Source organism: Balaenoptera borealis (genome assembly GCF_965194805.1).
Source record: "Balaenoptera borealis genome assembly, chromosome: 7".
NCBI classification, from domain to species: Eukaryota; Metazoa; Chordata; class Mammalia; order Artiodactyla; family Balaenopteridae; genus Balaenoptera; species Balaenoptera borealis.
Genome location: NC_138864.1, coordinates 112815452 through 112829849, shown reverse-complemented (window position 1 = coordinate 112829849; position 14398 = coordinate 112815452). Strand labels below are relative to the sequence as shown.

General features: G+C 38.2%; 1 protein-coding gene across 2 annotated transcripts in view; it reads left to right on the top strand.

Annotated features, from left to right (window-relative positions):
- Window positions 1-383: 383 nt before the first annotated feature.
- The window catches only part of MTPN (myotrophin), a 62176-nt gene continuing 48161 nt past the window's right edge, over window positions 384-14398 (top strand). Inside the window, exon 1 of one of the 2 annotated variants that reach the window (XM_082398138.1) lies at window positions 384-754. In XM_082398138.1, coding sequence (XP_082254264.1) covers window positions 683-754 — 72 coding nt within the window. In that variant the 5' untranslated portion in view covers window positions 384-682. The remainder of the gene's footprint in view (window positions 755-14398) is intronic. The other variant, XM_082398139.1, reaches the window with a different exon arrangement.

Here is a 14398-nt window from a genome sequence, read left to right as displayed (position 1 = left end):
AAGGAGCAAGAAAGCGAGGGAAGGAGAAAGAAAAGGAGGGAAGGAGGGAAAGAAAAGAGAAGGCAAGGAATTCAAATCAAACATTCCTACTGAACACTACGAAGGTGAGCAACATGCCCTCCAAGGTTGTGGGGTTTTTTTAAGTTTTTCCCGTTTATGGGGCGCAGAAACGTCCTGATCCCCTCTGGAATACCCTAAATCTTCCGCCACACGGTGGTTTCTACCCTTCCTGACCTCCGACCCCCTTGTTTGGCCTCCCAGACCCGCCCACTCCTCCCCCAGCAATCTTCGCCAGCCGTCCCAGCCACTGCGCCTGCGCACGCACGGCGCTCGGCCGCGGGCCTTCGGGGCGGGGTCCCGAGCGGGGCGTTCCGCCGAGGGGAAGAGGAAGAGGAAGTTGGGGGAGGGCCCTAGCTGGGAGTGAACCGGAAGTGCAAGCGCTCCAGCTTCTCTTCGGCCAGGCGGAACCTGCTCTGCTGGGCCCGGTGGCCGCAGAAAACTTTCTTACTCCCGCCCCGACAGTCGCCGCGGCCAACTGCCTCGCTCGCCTGCCAGCCCACCCCGCCTTCTCTTCGCTCCGGCTCCGCGCGGCCCTGTCTCCCGCTCGCCCGGCGGTATCCGCTTGCTGCTGCCACCGCCTCCTCGTTTTCTGCCCGGCTACCCGGCCCGCCCCGCTGCAGTGATGTGCGACAAGGAGTTCATGTGGGCCCTGAAAAACGGAGACCTGGATGAGGTGAAAGACTATGTGGCCAAGGTACGTGGGGATGAGTGGAGTCGGCGAGAGCACGGAAGTGGGGTGGAGGAGAGGCTGAGGAAGCTGCTGGGAGCTGGGCTGGCGGGGGCGGGGGTGGGGGAGACCTCCCGGTTGGAGGCGGCACCGAGAGAGCCGGGAGGCAAGGAGCGTCCAAACTGAAAGATGGGTCCACGCAACGCGGTCGCGTTCTGTGTCAGGTAACTGCCGTGGTGGCACAGTCAGGCTCTTGCCTTCCCGACCTCTTGGGTGAGGGGAGAGTGGTGACCCGCTCTTTTAGAGTCACTTATGAGCCCTGATGACTTGAGTTCGGCCCTCTTCTACGCCAGAGTTACACTTAAATCTTTTTCTGGGCGAGGTAATTCTCCATCTTGGACCTGCCCACAACTGAATGAAGTAACAGGTGATTAGGATCAGAGGAACGTTTTCTTTAACTTTGGGCCTGTTATGAATTTAAAGTATTCATTGACCGTGAAAAAGAGTACCGAAAATAGCAATAGTTAAAATTCTGAAACTTGGTATCACTTCACTGTGAAGTCTTAACTTTGGGTGTGGCCTTTTCCCTCTCCCCCGCTAAAACAAATAACTTCTTTGCTTCCAGTGGTAAGGTTGTCATTTAGCATCTGGGCGTCTTTAAGTTATCTGAGCAGTTTTCAAACAAGCGTGTGAACTTTGGTTACTCTGTCTTTCTCCTTGATTCCATCAGAAATGCTTACATGTGTGATAAATAGTAAGGCAGTTTAGTCACAGTACTCTGGGGGGTAAAATCATGATGAAGAAAGCTAATCTCAAACTTAAACCCAGATGTGAATCCACGTTGTGATCAAGTGGTAAACTTAAAATTCCAAGCTGGCCTGCCTTTGGACCCTGAAATTGTGCATTGTGTAATTAGGAGAGAGCTTACATGTGATTTTAATATGGTGATGATCTAAAAAGAAATCTTCCAAAACAAAAGTATGACTTTATTACCTAAGCATGGAGCACATCTTGCTTCTAAAGAGTATAGCATTATGACATGATCAGGGAGGGCATCTTGCTCACCTTCTAAAAGTGTAAGAAGCCAATCCAGATTTTAGTTCTTCAGAGGATATGACCACTGGTATGTTGCTATGTTTTTGCTTCAGAGTTCTGTTAGAAACAAGTAACCAGAAGCAGAGTTTCTTAAAACGTACAGGATTGTGCAAGGCAAACTACTGATAGTTTTTACTCTGTTTAGTACCATTACAATTTAGACTTTTCGCATAGTCTGAAATCGGACTTTTTGGATGTTTCCCTTAAGATTAAAGGAAGGAAATTACTTGTAACACTTCAATCCATGGTATGGTTCCAGTGGTGGGACACTGAAGTACTCTGGAAGTGAGTGGGCTTTTGTTTTTCTGTTAATGGTGGAACCTAGGTTATTTGATATTCTTGAGATATGAAAAGTTCTTAAGTACTGAGCTTGCAGCTACAAAAATAACAGTTTAGGTAGTGTCTTCCTGTTGTATTATTTAGTATCCTGTGAGTCTTGTAAAGTAAGTCCTTTTATTAGTCCCATTTTACAGATAAGATTACTGAGATGCAGGGTACTTAAGAGAAAAAAAAAAATCCAAAGTTATAGAGAGAACAAACGAAGGCAGAACGAAACTGCTGACTCCCAAACTTAGACTCCTTAACTGCTCCATGCAGTCTCTCACAATCTAAACTGTAATTGTGAAAATTTATGATATCAAGATTTCTAGCAGGACATTCCCAAGGTCCACATCCAGGCAGATTATGCATAGTTTTCAATCACACAAAAACATTTTTGTAAAAATATGTGCCAATACCAATGGATTAATTTATTTTCAGTTAGTTTTTAAATAAGGCCATTCTATTCAGTTTGATTTTGATTTTTTCCCTATTACTACCATACTGCTTACTCTCGTTAACAAAAAAGACGTGCATGAGAGGGAAGGAGAGACAAAGCAAAGTAAAAGAAAGTGTTAAGGACTAGTTTATCCAAAAAGGTTTGACTCTAAAGAAATTCTATGAACAGACCATTGAGCTTTTTCCTTTCTTAGTTTTTATTGGGTAACTTGAGTCTCTTCAAATATCTTTTGCTTTGTTAATGAAAAATAATAAAAAACAGAACAACCAAAAACTAGCACTCCATTTTTTTCTGACTGAGCTCCCTTATTGTGCCTTTTCACATTTCAAGCCCTCATAACATGGTTTCTTCTGCTCAGACTCTATCTTCCCTGCTTATTCACTGATTTACCTTTTTCATCCACCAATTTATGCACACATTATTATTCTCTAAGTTTACGTAATGTGCATTTATCTGAGTGTGTACAAAGAAAGTACGTAAAGAAACATTTGGACTTGTCTAGTTTTCCTTCTAAGGGGTGAAATCTTTAAAATACTCTTCTGAGTACTCCTGTGAATCTCTCTCACATTGCTAACATTTAAGAATGGACCTGTGGGTGAAGCATTTTAGTATTTCCCTTTTTTAAAATTAATATTTTAAAAAACAATAATTGTATTTTTCTATCTGCTTCTGACTTCTCTACAGAAATCTGGAGTATGGATAGGCATAAATTGTTGGTTTGGGGTAACTTCTTGAATTCTGAAAAATAAGTTGAGTTCCAAAACCATTGAAAATTGTATGTTCCTAAATGGAAAAAGAAGCATATAAAGAAAAACTTAGATTACTCCATATTAAGTATTCATCTGTGTTGTTAAAACAGTATCTGAAACAAATTGGTTTCTTGACTGACCAAAAGACCACATTTACTTAATTCATCCATTTTTCTTGGGCACCTTTCAGGCCCCCAGCACTTTTCTAAGCCTGGCATAATAGTGAAGAAGTTGGACACAATGCTCAGAAAACTCAAATGTCTATGTTCAGCAGACCTATGTGGAAAAGCGTTCATGCTTTTAAAGTAGCATGCAAAGTAAAAGTAACATCTCACTTACGTAAGCAGTTTCTCCAATTGGAAAACAAGAGAGAGTCGCAAAGTAAGATATTCATGAGCAGTAATAGTAGATATTCACCCATTTTCAATCTGTATGATTCCTCTTGGTGCCTTATTTTTGCCTTCCATTTCTGCCTTTATGTTAATTTCTCCCATTGGAGTTAATTCGGCCCTAACTTGAGCTCCAGACTGCCTAATGGATAGCGCCATTCAGATAAATTCCAAATTGAGCTCACATTTTCTTCTCAAAAATTGTTTCTATTTCTCTTGTCCCCATTTTGACTGATGACATCATGACCCAATCATTTGCCCAAACTAGAAATTGGGGAATTTTCCCAAATTTCTGAGTGTTATCAAGACTCCCTTTCTTAGTCTCTCTCATCCATTCCTTACTCTACATTCTTATCATCAGTACTTTAGATTAGTTGCTGCTGCTTAACTGACTGGACTGTATTTTCCTTGACTGTAGTTTCCCCCTCTCTCCTGGTCAACTTGAACATCTCAGCTGGAGGAATCTCTCTCTAATACGAATCTGAGCATCTTACCTTTTTCAGCCAACGTTCTTCACTGCCCTTATACTTTTGTGATTCCCCATTATTTATTTTACAAAGGGCCAACTCCTCCTTGGTTTGGCATACTAAATCGTGCAAATCTGGCTTATGCTTGCCTTTTTAAACACTCTCTACACGCTCTCTGCTCCAGACCCTGCTAGGCTGTTTCTTACTTGTGTATCTTCACATGGGCTCTTTCATCCTCCTTGACCAAGTCAGCTCACCTCAGTCCCTAACTCCCAACCTGGTGAGCTATTTTTCCTCTTAGCTTAAATATCATCTCTTCCAGAGAAGCATTTTGACTTCAAATGGAGTGCTGCTTCTTTTACTGTTTCACTTATCAAATTGCTGTGATTTTGTTTATATGTCTGTCTTTAATTAAAGGCTATGAGCCTCTGGAGGATAGATAATATATCCTTTTTCATCTTTGTATCTCCAGTATAGTGCCAAGGAATTTCACACATTAAAAGCATATGTTCCAAGTAAGAAATTCTTTTTATTCTTAACTTCACTATAGTTTCAACATCTTGCATTAGTTACATAATAATAATTACCATTGACAGGATGACTTATATTGCCAGGTACTAGAAAGCACTCTGTAAGATTTTTACATAAATTGTCATTTGCCTTTTACCACAGCCTTTCAATATAGGTAATAGTATTCCCATTTTAAAGATGAGGAAATTGAAGCTTAGAGAAGTTAAGTAATTTAACAAGATCACAAAATAAGTAGCACAACTGGGATTTAAACCCAGAGCTGTCTGAATCTACAGCCCATATATTTTTCACCAGATCAGTCTGCCTTGAAATGGTTATCTGGCTTCTTAGCTCACAGTTGCTTAGTATGAGCACATTAAGAAAATGAGAATGGGGCTTGCAAGAGGCAAGCACAAGTTATCTCTGTGAATAAGGACATAGTAAAAGGGCTACAGTTTTTAAAATTTTTAACTGTTTAATTGTAAAATTGTTACATTTGGAAATAATTAGCATGGAGACATCTCTATAAACTTTAAGTCTTGTCAGGTGCTGTCTTTCTCAAAGTGTAAAAAAACTGATTGAAAGCTTGTGGAAATTTTTTGTATGTGTAGTCATGCGTAATCTTATAATTTGTATTAATAATTACGATCCTGTACAGTACAGGAAAAGTTAAATTGTGTCTGTTTGCCTTAAGAAGAAACAAAAGTTAACTGAAGTATTGAGACTTCTATTCACAATGGTTTAAATTAAACAAACGGCACTTTTTTCAAAAGGTATGTTCTTAAAACTTTATATATTTGAGTATTGTGATGCCATGTACAGGTATAATTTCATTTACTTATCACATCAACCCATGAACATAGTTAATATTGTTAACCCAATTTTAGAGATTTTAGAGATGAAGAAAAAGAGGCAAAGATTAAATAACTTGCCCAAGGTCATAAAGCTCTTGAGTAATGAAGCTGAGATTTGAACTTGGTCTCTCTGACTTCAAAGTTCCTTGCTATTTATGTCAGCATACCATTGACTTTCATTTCTCAATAATGCTAGATAACTCAGGGAGTACTGTATTATTGAGTATTTAAGTATTAAAAATAATCACAGCAGGATGGTAATTATCCATTGAGACTACTTAGAGGTGAGCTTTGTGATTAGTTTTGAAGATCCAGCTCTCTTAGAGGTGAATGCTTGTGAGTTATATTGATAAGTAGTACCTTAGAATCTCCAGTAGGTCTGATATATATACTCTGTTTACATGTGCTTCTGTTTCACTTGCTGTGAAATACTATACATCAGGCCTCTAACTTCCCTTTCTCGGTGGTTTCCTTTCCCTCTCCAGCCCCCAATCTAATTACACCTGCCTTTGACACTCTGGTACATTTGAAAGGCAACAGTTGTTCACCTTGTGAGAGAAAATGATCTCTTGAACCTGAGAGAAAAGTATCAACTCTAATATTTAGAAATTGCATGACTTATTGGGATCACTTTTCACTTTCCTAATAAAATAGGCAATTGAAAAGAGGTCCTGATTCACACTATCTTACATGTATCAGTTTTATGCAGTTTCCTTTTTTGTTGTTTCTTTTTGTTTGTTTGCTTCTTTTTTAAATTATCAGTTTCTTTCTTATAAAAATTTGTCACTGTGTTATGCCCTTTCTGCAGCAGGGCTTGTGACCCAGTCAGAAAGCCAGTAGGTCAGCTTGTATAAAAAGGTGCCCTCAGTAGATACAGAAAGTTTAGTATAGATACTTTGCTATTAGTCTTTTACTTTGAATTTAAAATAATGCAAGATCTTTTTAACATTGGAAGACAAGTTTTCACTCAGATGTCCATATGTAGTGTTTTGCTTTGAGATTTTAAACATTATCAAACTAGGGCAAACAATTGAAAGTGTAATAAATTAAAGCTGATTTAAATTTTAAAATGATATATGCTTATTATTTCAGAGAGAAAGCTGTATTGATAGAATAAAGTGCAACAAAGTGTCCCATTGCCCATTATCCCTACCCAGGTGGTTTTTTTAAATTTAAAATATAGATTTTATTAGGTATTTTTAAGACAGAAATGTATAAAAAAAGGCAAAAATTGGCCCACAATTCTACTCTGTAGATAGTTCCTATTAACTTTAAAAAGTGACATTAACTCGGGAACAGATTAGAAAATGTGAGACCTGTGGCTCTCTGCCCCAGTCCCTGTGAACAAAGTTAGCCATTCTTAACAGATTCACATAATTAATTCCAGAGAAACATTGGAAAACCCGCTTACTCATCCATTTCCCCACTTAAAAAAAATTCTATACACACTTCTGCACTTTGCTTTTTTTAATTCCTTAATAGTTTATTTTAGATTCTACATTGAAATTTATTCATCCCCCCCCCCCGCCTTTTTAAGTGGTGCATACCTCCGTTTTATGGATATACCATAATTTATTTAACTAATGCTCCATGATAAACATCTTTTTCCAGCGTATGTTATCATGATTACCTTTGTACATATCCTTGACAGCTTCTCAGGCTACATCTGGATGATGCTCCTGATGAATTTTATCAACTTAGACACACATCAGTAGCACTTGAGACTGATCATTCCCTAACGACATTGCATTTTTGCCATTTGAATAGGTGATTTGCATTTCTTTAATGAGGGAATCAAACATCAGAACTTTATTAGTATTTGTATTCATTTCCTCAGATTTCTTGTTTATATCTTTTGTTCATTTTTCTAGTAGGCAATTGGTCTGTTTTTTATTGATTTGTATGAGCCCTTTATAAATTAAGGAAGTTAGTTTTTTGGGTTTGTTTGTTTATTTATTTATGGCTGTGTTGGGTCTTCGTTGCTGCGTGTGGGCTTTCTCTAGTTACGGGAAGCGGGGGCTACTCTTCATTGCGGTGTGCATGCTTCTCATTGCAGTGGGTTCTCTTACTGCGGAGCACGGGCTCTAGGCACGCGGGCTTCAGTAGTTGCAGCATGTAGGCTCAGTAGTTGTGGCTCGTGGGCTCTAGAGCGCAGGCTCATTAGTTGTGGCGCACAGGCTTAGTTGCTCCGCGGCATGTGGGAACTTCCCGGACCAGAGCTCAAGTCTGTGTCCACTGCATTGGCAGGCGGATTCTTAACCACTGCGCCACCAGGGAAGTCCAGGAAGTTAGTTTTTTTTATCATATGTTTTGCAAATAGTTTTTCCAGTTTGTCTCTTGGCTTCATTTTTTTGGTTGTTGTTTTACAACAGTCTTTACTTTTTATGTGATTAAATATATCCCTTTTCCCCCCTTTTGTGACTTGGATTTTGTGTCCTATTTAAAGAGACCTGTTTCTTCTCCTCTATCAGATTGTGAATAAATTTGGTCTATCTTCCAGAACTTCTATTTTTCATTTTTTTGCATTTTAGGCATTTGATCCTTCTGTTACTTATTTTGAAGTAAGGCCTGAAATAATATAGTTTGTAATTTTTTTTAACAGTTTCTACATTTATTGTAATTCCTCTTTACCTACTAATCTGAGCTATTTATCATAAAGAAAATTCCAATATGTGTTTGGATTTTTTGCTCTTTTTCTATCCATACTAAACTGTTTTAATGGTAGTTTCATAATATGTTTTAGTATGGGATAGAGCCACTTTCTCTCTTATATTCTCTTTAGAATTTTTGCAGGAGGGTTCCTATAAGGATTTTTCCTTTTTTCTATCATTTCAAGGAAACAATGAGCATTTTTGGAACCTACCTCACATTTAACCCATATGACTTCATAAACATTAAACTTTTTTTTTTTTTCTGGCTCGCTGGCAGCATGTGAAGACATGCTTTAGATTTTAATTCTTTATGAAGTATCTTAAGATAGGAGGATATGGTACAGTACGGCAATATTCTGTGTCAAAGTATTTGAAACAGTAAAGTTGTGCTTAAGTCATCAAATCACAGCTGAATTGATAATTAAGAATTACTTTATGGTACTACATCAAAAGCCACCTTGTAATGAGAAATATGGCTGAAAGTAATTTTTTTGCAACTTGATTTATTTTTTTAGTCCAGAAACCATTATAAGGGTGTAGAGGACCTGTGACTAATGAAAGCAGTGAGAGAAGAAACAAAAACATAAGCTGACCCAAGAAAATGAAGAGAAAAAAGTCACATTACCTTAAAGTTCCACAGACCCGTACAATAATTAATATGTGTAAATGTAACCTTGAGCTTCAAGAAAAGTAAAAATTTGATCTATTTTTCTCTTATTTAAACAGAGACGTGTATGGTATATTTTGGAAAGATTTCTATTTGACCGTATAAAGTAATGAATATTTTGATACTTGGGTCTAAATTCTTGGCCCTCTGAAAAATTTAGATATCAGAAAAAGGTAGATAATAAACATATTACCCATAGCATAATAAAAGCCATAGTAGCAAATTCCTTGTCCTTAGGAAATTTGGAATTTTGTTATTGGTTTAACTATGATTGAACGTATTGACTTTGCAATTAAATCCTCCACCTCTGGCTCTCTTACTAACTGGATCACTTTGAATGAGTTAGTTAACTGCTCAGAACTTGAGTTTCCTCAATGGGGGAAAATGGGGATAATGATACCTGCTTAATATATGTAAACTGTATACTGTTTTCCCTGCCATATGGTGAGTGCCAATAAATGTTAACCATTGTGATTAATAATAATAGCCAGAAATTTGTTTAGAAGCAAAACTACTTAAAGATCATCTAGTCCACCTCCCTTATTTTGTAGATGAGGAAAAATTAGATGTTAAAGGGCTTGACCCAGATTATACTGCTAATTAGGATTAAGAGCTTAATTCACTTTTCCTGACCTGAACAGGTGCCTTTTTCACTACACTACAGTGTTTTCTAATGAAGTGCTTTATACTAGCTGTTACCTCTATTGGAGTGTTCTTTTTTTGCCCCACCCTATTTGCTTGGTAAATTTCTGGTTATTTTAAAGTTTTTATTCTGCATAGCATTCCGTGACTGTAGTTAATCCTTCGTTTATGCCAACATGGTATCTAATATAGAGCTTTCTTATTATATTATGTTTTAGTGTAGAGTTTCTTAAACTTGAGAGCTATGGGCTCCTGACTTGACTGACAAGTCCCTGGACTTGAGTTTGAAAAACTGAGTGGCTTAAGAAACTCAAATCTTACTCTGTGAAATATGTCTTTAAGTTTTGAATGTTCAAAAAGAGTTTTGTCTTAATGACTGGTTAAAAAAACAAAGGTGAAGTATAGGAGTATATCACTTGTTATTATTTAAGTATTTGAATAGGTATTTGAGCACACAGAGACTCCCCCTCAAAATATTTCTGCAAATCTTGATTTAAGATACAGTGTTTGTAGAGGCGGGGGTTGTTTTCTTGGGGGTGGGGCTTCGCAGCCTTTGAAGCCCCTTCCTGTGTTTGAGGAGTTCCCTGCTATATAGTGTGAATCTTGGTGAAGTGCAAGCCCTGGCTCCCACTACACAAAAGCAAAAAAGGACAAATAAATTGCTTTCTCGTGCCCAAACTTTAGGAAATTGGCCCATAACCCAAACATGGCTAATTGGATGCTTTTATCTGGAACCTGTGTGGGCACAGTAAAAGATGTAGTGGCAGCAATAAAGCATCCAGTTCCCAAAAGGAGAAGTAGTGATGTGCCCATCGTGACATCTCTTCTGTACCCAGGTGGTTCATGTCACAGATTTTGATTTTTATTTCTTGCTTTTAAGCCTTCTCGCTCAGTTCCTGCCCATTTACTGAGTGTGGTTCTTCAAACTTCCCAGCAATTCTGAGAGCTACTTTTAATACCTGTTTAATGCATTACATTTCTGTTGATCAGTATGAATTGGTTTCTGTTGCTTGCAATTAAGAACTCCATATTAATTTTTACCTGCCTGTCCCCTGTTGAGCTATGAATTTTTTGGAAGGTATCTTTGTATTCCCAATCTTTATCACATTGTCTCTTATCCACCTATAGTTTAGTTAAATTTGAGTTGAAGCCATATCTCTAGGAATTAACCCTTCCTTGCTTTGTTGTTTTCAAAGTTGTTTTACCACATACCTCTTTAAAACAGGTGTTCTTAGTGTAAATGATATTCCTTCATTTCCTCACTTAAAAATAGCTCAGTTTTCAAACTTACTCTGTTCACTTTTTCTGCACTACTGTAATAGTTGTGAAATATAGTAATAGTGATAGCAGTTGTATAAATATAACACAAACTTCCACTTGTAACCTCTCGTGGCCATCATTTTAGAATTTCAGTTAAGAATTTTTAAATTCTTAATTTCATTGCAGCAGTATTTACAGTAGCCAAGATATGGAAGCAACCTAAATGTCCATCAGTAGATGAATGGATAAAGATGTGGTATATGTATATACAGTAGAATATTACTCAGCCATAAAAGAGAATGAAATCTTGTCATTTGCTACATGGATGGGCATCAAGGATATTATGATAAGTGAAATAAGTCAGAGAAAGACAAATACTGTATGATTTTCACGTAGATGTGGAATCTAAAAACCAAAATAAGTGAACAAACATAACAAAACAAATGGATGCATAGATGCAGAGAACAAACAGGTGGTTGCCAGCGGGGAGGAGAATGGGAGGAGTGAGTGAAATAGGACATTAAGAGTTATAAACTTCCAGTTACAAAATAAATGAGTCACAGGAATGAAATGTACAGTGTGGGGAATATAGTTAATAATATTGTAATAACTTTGTATGGTGACAGATGGTAACTATTATGGTGACCATTTTGAAATGTATAGAAATATCAAATCACTATGATGTGTACCTGGAACTAACATAGTGTTGTAGGTCATTTATACTTCAATTAAAAAAAAATAAGATTACATATATGAAAAGTGTTTTGAATAAAGACATGTGAAAATACTGTTACTCGTTGAGGAAAATACTAAAATCTATAAATGTCTTCAATGTAAGTATTTCTGTTTTTTTTTTAAATGTGAGACATAGTTGTTTTGTTTTTTTTTTTAATTTATTTATTTATTTATTTTTGGCTGTGTTGGGTCTTCGTTTCTGTGCAAGGGCTTTCTCTAGTTGTGGCGAGCGGGGGCCACTCCTCATCGCGGTGCGCGGGCCTCTCACTGTCGCAGCCTCTCTTGTTGCGGAGCACAGGCTCCAGACGCGCAGGCTCAGTAGTTGTGGCTCATGGGCCTAGTTGCTCCGCGGCATGTGGGATCTTCCCAGACCAGGGCTCGAACCCGTGTCCCCTGCATTGGCAAGCAGATTCTCAACCACTGCGCCACCAGGGAAGCCCCAGTATTTCTGTTTTATTTACTATATATATTAATAATTGCCTTAAATTGTCATTTAATCCCAATATAACTTAAATTGTTAAAAAAAAAAAAAAGAGGACTTCCCTGGGGATGCAGTAGTTAAGAATCCACCTGCCAATGCAGGGGACCTGGGTTTGATCCCTGGTCCGGGAAGATCCCACATGCCACAGAGCAGCTAAGCCTGCGAGCCACAACTACTGAGCCTGCGCTCTTGAGCCCGTGAGCCACAGCTGCTGAGCCTGCGTGCCACAACTGCTGAAGCCCGCGCGCCTAGAGCCCATGTAGAGCCCATGCTCCGCAACAAGAGAAGCCACCGCAATGAGAAGCCTGCGCACCACAATGAAGAGGAGCCCCCGCTCGCCGCAACTAGAGAAAGCCCGCGCACAGCAATGAAGACCCAACGCAGCCAAAAATAAATAAATTTAAAAAAAAAAAACTTCAGCTTTCTCATCTGAAAATAGGGATTACAATAGTACCCAATTCACATGTTTTAGCCATAAATTTTATGCAAAAATTTTACCCGATTTTTAAAAGAGATAGTTAATGTAAAATTTAACAAAGCAGTGCCTAAGATATTGTAACTGTTTAGTAAATATTTGCTATTTGTGTTGTTTTATTTAGACCCTTTCCTAAGAGGAGGCTTAGAGACATCAAGGCTCTCTTACAGCTTGGACTTTGTAAGCCATACAGTCTCTATCACATCTAACAACATCTCTGCTGTTGTTAAAAGCAGTCACAGATGATATGTAAACAAATGAGCATGTCTGTGTTCCAGTAAAACTTTATTTACAAAAATAGGCAGCAGACGAGGTTTGGCCCCACTGGTCATAGTTTGCTCACTCCTGCATAACATTGAAGTTACAAAAACCAGGTTGTCCGATAAACTAAATTTCATTTCTTTCCCCTTGAGTTTTTGAAATCTAAAATAATTAAAATATATGATCAAATATAAAACTTATTTTGGGGGCTTCCCTGGTGGCGCAGTGGTTGGGAATCTGCCTGCCAATGCAGGGGACACGGGTTCGAGCCCTGGTCTGGGAAGACCCCACATGCCACGAAGCAACTAAGCCCGTGAGCCACAACTACTGAGCCTGCGCATCTGGAGCCTGTGCTCCGCAACGGGAGAGGCTGTGACAGTGAGAGGCCCGCGCACCGCGACGAAGAGTGGCCCCCCTCGCTGCAACTGGAGAAAGCCCTCTTACAGAAACGAAGACCCAACACAGCCAAAAATAAATAAATAAATAAATAAATAAATTTATTTTAAAAAAACTTATTTTGGGGATCAGCCTTTCCAAAAATATGATCTTTATGGTTTAAAGGTATTGAACTGTAAGGAAGAGCAAGGCATGGAAAGCCATGTACAGATAGGAGGAAGAGAGAAGAGAGGCTGAATGAAATTCTTTAAAAGAAAAAGTATAGTGTTTCTACAGTAAATTTGAACCTTTAGGCAAGAGGCCTAAAATTATTCTGAAAATTAGGAATCATTACTTATAAACATGCAAAGAGAAACTAATTTAGATCTTTAAACTGTGACAGGGAATTTTACAAAATCTTCTCAGCTATCAAAGGTCATCCATCACAAAAAACATGCCGGGATTCTTCTCTTTCCATCCCTAGTGCCAGTCGCGTGACCTGGCTTGATTTCCAACTCTAGGAGTGAAAGAGAAGGCTAGTTAGCACAGTTCTCACTGATTCATTCACAGTTCATTCATCAAATATCATTTGAGACCTACAGTGTATTCAGTAAGTCTTCTGAGGATGAGTTTTCTTTGGTAGGTTCAGATAAAAGGGTGTACAGGACAAACAACAAATAAGATAGATAATTGTAAGGGTTCTCAATAAATTATTTCTCTATTTAATACGTGACATATGAAAAGAACTTAGAAAGCAACTATACAAACGTGTTAAGAAAACATACAACTGTATAAAAAGAATAGACTGCTATAAGAGCCAAGAAGTCATATTTGGTTGCAATATAGAGGAGAGTGAACGCTATAGAACATCACATTCAAAATGGAAGATAATGAGAACAGAACGCTTTCTCTGAGTACTCACTCTATGCCAGGTATGGTCCCACGTAATAAATAAATATACATACAGATATGTATGAAATTTAATCCTCACATCTACCCAGGTAGGCCTTATCTCCGTTTTATAGTTAGGGAAATGGAAATTAAGTAACTTGCCTGCAATCCTACAACTAATGAGTGGAAGGATTGGATTTGATCTGACTCGTTCTAGAAGAGTATTCTTTCCGCATCATTTGCAATGAAATGTTTCAGAACTACATGTGAAATACTAGATGGAAAAAAATGAAGATTAAGTATTACAGTAGGTAAAACACTGAGATCAAACCAGCAGAAGATAGGGAAGAACATACAAGTTTGAACGGATAAATAGAAATACAGGTTTTCA